Source organism: Microtus ochrogaster, chromosome 10 (genome assembly GCF_000317375.1).
Source record: "Microtus ochrogaster isolate Prairie Vole_2 chromosome 10, MicOch1.0, whole genome shotgun sequence".
In the NCBI taxonomy this organism is placed as follows: domain Eukaryota; kingdom Metazoa; phylum Chordata; class Mammalia; order Rodentia; family Cricetidae; genus Microtus; species Microtus ochrogaster.
The window spans coordinates 62868025-62879676 of NC_022016.1; the positions used below are offsets into that span (position 1 = coordinate 62868025).

Consider the following 11652-nt stretch of genomic DNA (forward strand, 5'->3'; position numbering starts at 1 on the left):
ATAGCTGGCTCAACAGTGGCTCTCAAATATTGTCATATATGATAATTCCTGAATTTCTGGGAGTTCCCTTATTTGGAACAAGGGTCTTAGCAGCACAGAGGTATGGAGGAGTCAAGATATTGGATGTGTCTAAAAGTCAGGAGTACCATGACTTACCTGCAGCTGCCAGAGGTCAAGAAAGGCCAGGAATGATGTCTCCTCAGAGCCTGCAGAAGGACCAACTGGGCAACACCCAGATCTCAGACATCTCCCAAGTTCTAGCCAGGGCCATTCTGCTTAGCTTCAAAGATCAATGAGAATGGACATGTTCAAGGTAGTATGGCCATAGACGAAGATTCCAGACACCTGTACTCCACAACTGTTGGGGAGTCCATTTCTGTTGTTTAAAGCCAGCTGACAATTTGCTATGGTGATCGTAGGGATGAATTCAGGCTTCATAGTGAACTGACACCAACCCCATAGTGATCGACAGGCCCGGAAGTGAGGGTAATGAAGTCCCAAGGTATGACCGTCACCTAGTCATTTCCCTTCTATGGGGCTGATTGCTTTGTAATAAAATGAGTGCTTAGGACATCCGGTGTTCCCCTAACCTTGATATTTTGTAGTCCTCAAGAAAAGCCACGATAGGGCTGGAGAGATGGCTCAGTGGTTAAGAGCGCTTGCTGCTCTTCCAGAGGACCTGAGCTAGTTTCCCAGCACCCACACTGGATAGCTCACTTTAACTCCAGCTTCAGGGAATCGGATACCTGCTTCTGACTTTTGGGGGTACCCCTTCTACATAGGACATACTCCAACAGACACATAAACAAAAATAAAGTTAAACAAGAGGAAGAGAAAAGCCATGAGCCAAGCCAACAAGGCTCTGTTGGGAATTTTCAAATTTATTCCAACGTGCTATTTTTTTTAAAAAATATCTTCAGGCTGAACATTCAGCCCAAGCTGTAATAAAGGCAATTATTATACTTGTAAAAACGTCTCATTCACAGTACAGATGGGATTTACAAGGGTCACACACACCAATACTGAGCGATTCTTTGCTTTTGTACAATGGACTCTGTGCTTTAGACCTGTATGGATTTCTTTTTTGAGTTTTTTTTTTTTGTATATGTTTTTGTTTTTCTTTTGCACTGATGAATACCATACCGACAACTGCAAGATACAAGTGTAGAAACTGGAGTTTAAATAAACCACAGGCAAAACGACCCCTCTCCAAGTGCGGTTGCTGTACATAACTACAGTTCGAGTTTTGGAATGTATTGCCATTTAGGAACGTGGAAACTCTCTATGGACGATTTCGCATACGGAATGCATACACCTTTTCAGAAAACAAAGGCAAAGATTTATCTTACAGAACGTGAGTATCTTACATTTGCCTACAAGGTTCCCTTTCTTCCCGACCACCACATTCAGGAAAGTGATCAGTAGTGCCCAAGCGGTTTTCAAATGCCAAGCAGACAGGGACCACAACACGGAAGCAAATTTGGCGGCACTTTGGGAACTTTCTTAGGTGGCACGGCAGAGCAGATGGGTCTCCCAGGACTTCACCTGGAAGAGTCAGCTGGAGCAAGAACTAGAAGGAGATTTCAGCTCAGACATATTCCTTCTTCCTAGTCTGGGCCAGGGGGGAGTGAGCGATGCCTAGAGGAAGCTGGGAGCCAATGCTCTCCAGAGGTTTCCCCATGGAGCAAGTCAGTGTGTCTGGAAAATAGGCAGCTATCCCTGTCAGAACCTCTGGAGGGTCTTGGTGGCTGGGAGCAGAGTGTCACCTACTATGGGGGGTGGGAAGAGGTTGGTACTCTGATGTGAGACTGCCCTGTAACGGGCATCTAGGAGTCAGGCCTCAGGGACAGGGGGCCTGGAACTACCACCCACAGAGGACAGGATTTGACTCGAGACCTCCCCAGCTGTCACAGGTTAAGTATCAATGGCCATCTTGTTCTGGTGAGTGTCAGCGGACCCCACACAGGTGTCTGAACTAGACTGTCATCACTGACAATAGCGTCACAGGCAGGTTGCAAGTCAGAAGTGGCCGGCTGTGGGCAAGGAGCCTGGATTGTATTCCTGGAGAGGTTTTCAAGAGGGAGGAGGTGTATGCAGGCTGGGGCCGTGTGCTTGCGGGGTGGTGGAGAGAGTTTGAGAGAGTTCAGAGCTGTGTCTGGGAGTGGCATTCATTGCAGCCCTCTGGGCATTTGTGTGGGGTACTGGCACCCAGACTAGAGTCTGTGTATTCTATCCCCGTCACCCACAGGCAAGCCTCCAGTTCCTAGCCTTTGTTATAGCCCATTTCCCTGAGTCAGCTGGGCCCAGTAACTGTGGGGACTCTCCATTGTGTGGCCACACACCGTGTCAGTCACTAGACTGCCAAGGAAGAGGAAGGAAAGAGAAGGGAGTGGGGGGTGGGGGAGTAACTCCCAGGAGATTTTGGGTCAGCGTGAATTGGAGAGAGGTGGGTATCTCAAGGTCGGGAGCTAGCCTGCAGTCTGTGGCCGGGAGAGCTTGCCTAGGAAGCCGTCTAGCCGGGGTGGAGATGATGCCCTTTGACCAACTCCTCACCTCAGCCCTTCGTTAGGGCCGAGGGGCAGAAGGAAGGAAGGCTGGGACTTCCAGCTTGGGCTGACCAGAACTCAGGCTTCTACCTCTTCCTCTCAAAGTGTCTCAGCCTTGGCTTGATAGCTTCTCCCAGGTGTGCAGGAGGCTTACAGTGCCAAGCATCTGGAGGCTGACAGTCTGATACCCATGACCCTCTGTGGCACAGCATACAGCACGAGAGGCCCTGATCTATGGACTCTTACTTTTGAGTATTGAGGACAAACCAGGTGATTGGCCTTGGCACTGGGCCTGTGGCTAGCTGATCTGCCCATCCAGCAAGGGACACACACACACACACACACAGGAACGAACTGGAGGGAGGGAGAGGGGTGGCTCATAGCCTTGTCGACTCTGTCTTCTCTAACAGCCCCAGCAGTTCAGCCCTCCCATGAGCCTTCAGCCGTACTCCCTGTCTGACAGTGACAGCAGTCTCCAGCACGGATGGAACATACTTCATGACTTGGGGACAAGGCTGTAGGAGGAGGCCTCCTCACCACGGCCCCTTTTCTCTGTCTTTTGGAGAAGGTAAACAAAAATTTATGTCAGGGTTTAGAAACAGTAACCATAGCTCCTATGCCACAGAGGACTTTGCCTTTTTCGTTTGTCCAACAGGTCAAGTTCTATATTTCAACCTGGGATTTAAATTTTTGGTCCTATTACTTTTTTTTTTTTTTTGCCTTGGGAACTGAAGAAAAATTCAAATGACTTAGGATAATTCAGAACTCTTCTAAGTCAAGAGAAGAGACTCTGAAGAGGCCGGAGGAAGAGCCAAACACCATCTTTGGTTTCTACATATGTGTCTACGTATTCATATGTAACCCAGTCATGGAGGAAGTGCCACGCTTTGTTCCTTGGGAACAGAGGTGAAACAGAATTCAAACCTCAGGCTCAGAACAGGCCTGGACTAGGTATTTCTAAACATCAAGGAACCAGCTTATGGCCAGGCCCAGGAGGCAGGGACCTACAGGTGTGTGTGAGAAACCTGGGCACCTGTATTCGTCTTGGGGGAAGGTAGAAGCGGGAAATGGGAGGTGAGGCCCACAGTCCACTACGTTCCCCTCAGGCTACTATTCTGTACTGAGATGCTAGCAAAAGGTGACTTTTTGTCCTGATTCTTGCAGAAAATAAAATAAGATACTGTTCTTGGCCGGGCAGGGTGGGAAGTGGTGGGGTTGGCTCCTGCCTGTATTGGTGTTCTGCCTTGGGGTTCTGGTCATTCTGCTGATAGGAGTGGCTACTAGCTGGGTGTATACTTGGGAGTCTTAGGCATGTCTGTAGGAGTGCTTGCTTTGGATTTATACTCTCCTCCCTCCCTTTCTCTCCCTCAGTGCAATGTAACTTCTCATGGGCCTTGAGGTGGGGACAGCTGCCAGCGTGGAGTGTGGTAATGGAGGTGAACAGGCCCCTCCTACAGTCTCGTCCCCAAAGCACAAAGTAGTCACGGCCTCAAGCTCCTCATGGGTGTTTCTTTTTTGTTTTTCTTTTGTTGTTGTTGTTGTTGTTGTATTTTTTAATGGATGTGTGTGATTTGTGTTGTTTCTTTTCTTTTCAAGCAACAAGAGGTCTAGAAAAAGGCACGGGTAACTGCGTGTGAGGAACAATACAATAGATGGGGCTGAGCAGAAGCCGTGAGGACAGATGGACAGAGAAGACGCCCATGGAAGCAAGGTAACTCCAGGAAGCTGGCTGGAAATGTCTGCTGCTGAACACTGGAAGCCAGATAAAGTGGCGGGAGAGGCTAGGTGCTTGGGGGGCCTCTGTCTTTGGGCAGGAATTGAGGTGTTCGGGGCTCCCCACTACCTAAGGGCTTAGGGGAGCCTTGACGGGTCCTAGGTTCTCCAGAGAGGTTCCTGCTCCGGGCTGGGAAGTGAGTGGAGGCCTCTGCCAGGCAGTCCACGGAGCTGCTGCGGTCCAGTGGTGGGAAGCTGGAGGCCTTGCGGTTGGCCAGTGTGTGTGGCGACTCCAAGGGAGCACCCCAGGATGACGTTCCCTGGTGGCCCCGGGGCAGCTGTGGGGAGCAGGGGCTGTGCGTGCCCATGGGTTCTGCAGGGGCTTCAGCCCTCTGAGGTGCCCAGTCAGGAGGTCTTCCTGGGCCTCTGCTGGTCCTTTCCTCCTCCAGCTCTGAAGAGAGTGTAAACTTGGAGACCTTGGCCACAGGGGACACCGATGCTGAAGCGCTCTCTGTGGGACTCCACCGGCTGCGCTCCTGGGCTTCTCGGGCCCCCGTTAGGTCACTGCCACCTCCTGAGAAGCCACTGGTGACCCAGGCCGCACAGGCCGCTGGTAGCAGGGTGGGGTGGGCTCCTGGCCGGGCTTGTACCATCTGGATTCCACCAATCGGAATGAGGGGACAGGGGACGCGGCTCAGGTGCTGGGAGTGCAGAGGCAGGTGACTGAAGAGGTTCTCCTCACTTCGGCTAGGGAGGTGGCCGTGGAAGTCATGAGGGGCAGAGAATGGTCGGGGGAAGAGAGGAACAGGGCCAGCTGAGCAGGATGGACTTCGAGACTCAGTCTTCTGCTGGGGTCAGAAAATAAGACAGAGGAAGGCAAGGGTTACACGCTTGGCACATGCAGAACCGAGTTCCAGAGTCACAAAGGGCAGGCGGGTCTGAGATCAGAGTAAAGAGACGAACGGGGCCAGGATCGGGACTCAGGAGCTTCCCACGGGCAACATGTTGGTCCCACATCTATAGAGGGGGCTCCACCTTCCACTACAGGAATTTTAATGGGATCCCAAAACTAACAAGAAAGATGTTTTGGTCAGTGTTCCCCCAAAAGGGATGCTGTGGGTCACGACAACATGATGATAGGAATATCAACAGGATAGAGTCAGCACGGGATGGTGGGAGCCACGGTGGCAGGGTGTTGTGGGATAGACACTGTGAAGCATCAGGGTGGGGACAGTGTAGGAGACAGCTGCCACCAATGAGGGAGATGTGGTGGGACACAGGTGACAGAGGCAGGGCTGCTCTTAGCGACTATGCTGATGGTTTCACCGGGATGGTGAGGCCTGGGAAGTCCTTGAAGGGATGATGGAGAAGACGATTTTCTTAAAGCTCCGCCATCTGCTCCAAGGACACAATGGACAGGGAATGGATGGATGGCTGAAGAATTATTACACAAGGCCACAATGCTCACTGGGGCTAGAAGCCAGAGCCCATGAGCTCCAGAGCCATGTTGGGGGTTTCTGAGGGTGCGTGGAGATGCAGTAAGAGCCGGAACAGCACAGATCCAAGATATTTGCTACATGACCTGGATCACCGGGCTGGCTCTGGATGTGACGCGCAGAGGGTGTGAGTGGGGAGCTCCCGACCCCCAGGAAGGCCATGATGAAGACTCACCCATACAGAGGTGCACATTTCAGGGCTTCTGCTGAGAAGTGTGTGAGGTAGAGGCACGGGCTGGAGGAGAGCCTGTGGAGCTGGCCCCAAGCCCAGGCTACACTTGCCCACTGAGGGGCTGCAGGGCCCAGCCAGGGCCCACTTCCCTGGCAGCCCTGTCTGTGGTGATGACTCAGCCTGACCCAGAGACCATTTCCTGGTGGGTGAATATCTGGGGGCGCCTGTGTCTATGGCACTCTTGGGTCCAGGGGACAGAGGTGCCCAAGGGGGCACTTCTCTTCCTATGGGGTAGTGAGTGAGAGGAGACAGCTCCAGTCTTGGGGACCCACAAAGACGAGGGCCCATGCTCCTTCCTGGGCCCACCTGGGGGCCAGGTGTGCTCGTGACCGAGGCCTGCGCTTCTTGAGTCGGTGACCATCGCTGGGGAGATGAGTCATTTTTGCTGAGTGAATGTTTGCGAGTAAGTGAGGGGCGGCTGCCTGCTTCTTTGCTTGGGGACCACGGCCTCCTAGGGGACATAGCCTTGGAACTCAGAGCTGAGCTCATGTCGGTCTCCACTGGGGCCGGTCCCAGCCGGAGGAGGTCTGGGGTACCCCGGCTAGGTGTGGAACAACTGCTGGCTGTCAAGTGTGTCGCTTCTGAGATGGAGCTGCCTTGCTGGACCTCGTCAGAAGTGGTAACTGGAGGCTGAGGGCCCTGAAGGGGTGAGGAGTCCTCCTGTAGTGTGGTTGGCAGGCAGGGCGGAGCTGCCTCTGAGGAGGGCCTGGACAGCTCATCCTGGCTCTCGTCCTCCTCCTCTTCCTCCTCTTCATCCAGGTCTGAGTCGGAGTCCGAATCCTCCAGGTCTGAAAACTGGTGTTCCTCCACAGCCTCGGAGCCCTCCTGCCCCTCGGAGTCCTGGAAGAGGTCATCACTGGTTCCTGAGGGGAGAACCGGGGGACTCAGGATTACAGCTGCTTCAGGTTAAGTCCATTTTCACTGCCTGCCAACTAGGCATAGTGCCACATGGCAGACGACCAAGTGACAGAGAAGACAGAAGGATACTCTGTAAATAATAGCTCACAATGACCTCACACCTCAACGTGCAAGTTCAGTTCTGAAGCTTTACGTAAATTTGCGCAGTTCACCAAAGAATCCTGGGATCACTGGGGAGGTCGTTCTAGTCTTACTTTCGTGTTGTGGATAAGGAAACTGAGGTAAGGCGATTAAGTAAGCTGCCTAAGTAAGGCAGAAGCAGGGCCAGAACGCCACTGGAGCAAACAAGACCGTCTGCTCTCTTGTTTCCACCAGGGGCCAGTTATGAGGCTGTGACTTAGTCTCTTTTGTCAAATGAATACAGGCCTGGCGCATAGCAAGGGCCCCAATTATTATAGTCCACTATGACCCCATTAATGATGGCATCTGCCATTCTGAAATAGGGCATGCCAACTGGACTGAAAGACAGTCACAATCAGTTAAAATGCAAACTAGATGCCAATATGATCAGGCCGACCTACACAGCAGCTTTGGCAAATGGCAGAGTTTGGCCTCTGTGGGTAGCTGGACTAGGCAGGCCTCAGTCTACAGGGCAGGACTCACCCCTGCCATTTCTGCCCTGTGGACCACGTTGAATGATAGCTTCCGGGTCTTGTCTTTTATGGGGTCATGGCTTCCATCAATGGGGTTGAAGTCATGCCACTACTCATAATCTAGATAGAGATATCTCTGGAACAGGCAGCCCTCTGCACTCTGAGAGACTACTTGGAGAGTTTAGGTTCTGTTGGCCTGTCACTAGACTGCTGTGACATGACCAATGGGCTGGTGACAGGTGGACTACTAATGTGTCCACCAGCCCCACCAGTCACACACACCAATACTGCTTCTCCTCCTGTCCCGAGAAGGTAGACCCAGAGCCCTGTGGCACTGGCCTTGCCTCTCTCCACCATGCTTACGGAGGGGCAGCTTCAGTGCGCTAGTACCTTAGGGGTCAGGTACCAAAGTGGATGATGTGAACATTCATTAGGACAGAGGCAAAAAACTGTGGGTTGAGGAGGAGCTGCTGGGCAAAGGGAGGGCCATGAGGCCGAGGGCAGAGTTTTGGGCAACTGGAAGCTAAGAGATGAGGAAGAGACATAGCAGATAGGGGATGAGAGACAAAGCCTCACAGTGGCTCTGGGCCCTTATTTCCCTGGCAGGAGCCCTGACTGCAATCCTAAGATTTTACCCTCACTCATACACTGTGAGCCCCAAGCGCCGAGAAGGTCATAGCCTTCCCTACAGTTACCTAGGTATCTCCTGCTGGGTCAGAACTAGTGTTCAGTGCTTGTGTTATTACACTGTAGTTCAAAATGACTGCATGCTTCGGGAAGCAGATGTGGCCTGGGTTTGAATCCTTGCCCCACCATCTAGCAGGGTGACTGTGGCTAGTGTATGTCCCTCTGCTCAGCTTTTCCACCAGTACAATGCCCAGGGTCATCTGCTTCTCTCATCGCATAGGCAGGTGGCCAGGGTGGCACTGTTAGCATTGGTGGATTAAGGCTGAAGCAGGGCCCTGACTGGGGATGGAGCCAGGGCCAGCATCTCCTGATAGCCATTAGGATGGCCCGCAAAGCCTTCCTAGACTAAGGAGGAAGTGGAGGCCGGAGGGTATGATGCCCTTTTCTGAGTTGTGCACCAATGGTGGAAGCCCTCTCCAGGAACTCCGCATCCAGGCTCCTACAGGCGTCTAAGGGACTCCCCTGCCTGCTCAGCACCTTCCCCTTCCTGATGCTCCACATGGGCTTTTGCCACTGTTGGAATCAAGGTCCTTCGGAAGGCACAGCACAGAGCCTATGGCTGGGTGCAGTTTCTAAGACTGGCCACATGGTGGCAGTGGCTTACAACCTTCTCCCCACCAGTGCTTTCCAAGCTTTTTCTTGCTACCATGTGCTGTGTGTGTGTGTGTGTGTGTGTGTGTGTATGTGTGTGTGTGTGTGTGTGTGTGGTGCCTTGGCACAGGAAGTAAAAACTCTCTCCTTTTAGTCTCTTAGGTTACAAAGCTTGGAGTCTTCCTGGGTCCATTTCCCCTTACCTCCTCTTTCCTCTATGATGTAGCAGTCAGATCTATGTGCTCAGTCTCTGCTGGCTTCTGGAATGAGACCAGTTCCCACTGCACTGTGCTCACTCAGCCTGTGCTCATACGCCTGGCCTGCATCACATCCCTGCACACAGCTGGAGGTGTCAGAGGGCATCTGCACGGGCCCTGTCTCTCACGGACGGCAGCTAAGTTGGCTCTCTGACCTTCGTGGCCCCAGTGCTGGACTTCCCTTTTATTTTTCTTGAAATGGGGCAAATCAAGCATCTACTGCAAGTTACAGGGACTTAGAGGGGCGCCATCTGTAGCCTGCTGTGCACTGTGACAAGCATGGGGGCTGTGCTAGGTATAGTTCGTGAAGACAGCGCTTCAAGCTTTTGTTCTAAACACTGATTTATTCAATGTTAAAGGAAACCTGATTTAAATCTTGTTATATTCCCCCCCATAAAAAACCCCAAAGCGTGACTTGCCTTTCTTCCCTTCCCATCTCCTCCATCTTCCTCTTCCCTCCCACTCCCCTTACCTCCTGTTACCCTAAGTCCTGATCCTGACTAAGTTAAGGTTTGTTACTTCTTGAGGTCCTGCTCATCCATCTGCAACTCCTCTGGACTCCCCCCCCCACCCCCCGGGTCTGCTATCGACTGCCTCTAGTTTGCCTCTGCTGCTGGAGGGCGGCAGTCAGGTTAGAGTGATGGGGCAGGAATGGGAAGGGACAGGCCTATGGGATCCGGCTTTGCCGTCCTCAGGGACACGTCCAGCTCCACAGGCCCATGTGTTAAGCTCACGGCAGAAGAGGCACGAGGGTGGGTATGTGGCTCCCAGCTAAGTGCCTGCAGAGCCCTCCAGTTCTGCTAAGACTGCTCAGGGCACGTGCCTAGAAAGCCACTCACGAGCTCACACTCAGTAAGCACTGCCTGAGCTACCAGAGGTGCTGGCATTCTACGGAACACCGGCTTATACCCAACTGCACAGTAGCTGGCCTGTGGCACTGGGGAGCATTTTATGAATTTCACATTTGCTTCCCAGTTGTTCAGCAAACTAGAGGGAAGGGTACAGAAGGGAGGGAGAGGAAGGGAGACAGTGGTGGAGATGAGGGTAGCTGGAAAGGGAAAGGCCAGGGGCTGGGAGAGTGGGAAAATGGAGAGGGGCCAGGGAGAGCAGAGATCAGTATGGTACCTTCTTCGGCTTCCAGCTCCTCCAGCACCCCCGTCTCTTGGCACTTTTTGCTGTGGGCTTTCGACTTCATGTGCTTAGTCAGATTCCCTGGAAAGAAATGAGGACAGACTCAGGCCTGGTGGCAGGGAGAGGGCAGAGAGGGCTGGGCGCATGGAAGTAACACACAGCTGCCAGGCCACAGCTCTGCAGAACAGTTTCAGGGGCTGGGCAGGGGCCAAGGCACCCTGTGCTCCAGTGTCCAGGCCAGACTCTGCAGCCAGAACCCCTGCTGAAGGTAAAGCACCCGGCTGGAGAGGGGAGGCCACGCGGCTGGGAGGGGACAGGGCCCACTGAGAACCCGAGATGCCGGTTAAAACACAAGCAAAAGAGAAATGAAAAGACTGCCTTGTCTTCTCTTCTGCTTCTGTCCTAAGTGTGGACCCAGATGCTGGTGGCACACTCAGATGAGATAATTTGCATTCCTATTTATTATTTACTTAATGAATGTATATTGGTGTTTTGCCTGTATATACTCTGTGGGAGGTTATCAAATCCCCTAGAACTAGAGTTACAGACAGTTGTGAGCTACCATGTGGGTAATGGGAATTGAACCTGGGTCCTCTGGAAAAGCAGGCAGTGCTCTTATCTGCGGAGCCATCGCTCCAGTCCTGCTAATTTGCAATCTTAAATGCTGAGATGACATGGGGTTCTTACGACTAACTCGGTAGATGGGGACTGAGAAGTCCTGGCTCAGTATACTTCCAGGTCACCCATAAGGCCAAACCTTAGGGTCTAGGCAGAGGAACCACAGTGCGGTTATTTATAGGAACGGTGAGGTGTGCAGGCAAGGGACATGGATGCCACAGGCTCTGGGACCTGGGTTGTGGTTTTCTTAGGAAAGTCCCCTTTCTGGGGCCAGGGCATAGTGCAGACAGAAGACCAGCATTCTTTGGGAACAGGCTGCCCTAGGCTCTATGAAGCCCTGAGATGCTGCCCCAAGGTATAAACCTAGCCTCACAGGCTGAGGAGCCAGAGCTGCAGCTCCTGGGGCCTGGGCAACAGCAACAGCCACAGTGTCATGTTCATTAGTGTGCACACACATCACAGGCTGCAGAGGGATGGGCTTTGTGGACAGCGGGTTCTGGGAGGAGAGGCCAAGCTACCTGCCCTGTCTCCAGAGAACACAGACAGACACAACATGAAGTTCCTTTGGTTGTGCCCTGAGGGTTGCTGTATTTCCACACAGATGACCACATGTCAGCAGCTCCTGAGTCGGGCACAGTGTCTCCCAGGCCTTAAATTGCCAGCTTTGAATGGATGGATGGGAAGGGGGTGGGATAGGAAGATGGAGTCTCTAGAAATGGGTGCACAGAGGGACTAGGGGGTGGCTGAAGACTAGAGGAACATGGGAAAAAAGAAGAGCAGCATGACGACTGACGGAGGGGACACTGGGTGGATAGATGAGCGGACGACAGACAGATGGAGCAGATGAGTGTAATGGAGAAACAGAAATGG

The 11652-nt window shown here is 52.8% G+C and overlaps 1 protein-coding gene across 3 annotated transcripts in view; it reads right to left on the bottom strand.

The window, feature by feature from the left end:
* Window positions 1-874: 874 nt before the first annotated feature.
* Window positions 875-11652, bottom strand: part of Hivep3 (human immunodeficiency virus type I enhancer binding protein 3) — a 412482-nt gene continuing 401704 nt past the window's right edge. For all 3 annotated transcript variants that reach the window (XM_026782346.1, XM_026782347.1, XM_005353329.3), the window contains 3 exons: window positions 10159-10245; window positions 5931-6850; window positions 875-5107 (listed from right to left, as the gene is read on the bottom strand). In XM_026782346.1, coding sequence (XP_026638147.1) covers window positions 4328-5107; window positions 5931-6850; window positions 10159-10245 — 1787 coding nt within the window. In that variant the 3' untranslated portion in view covers window positions 875-4327. The remainder of the gene's footprint in view (window positions 5108-5930; window positions 6851-10158; window positions 10246-11652) is intronic.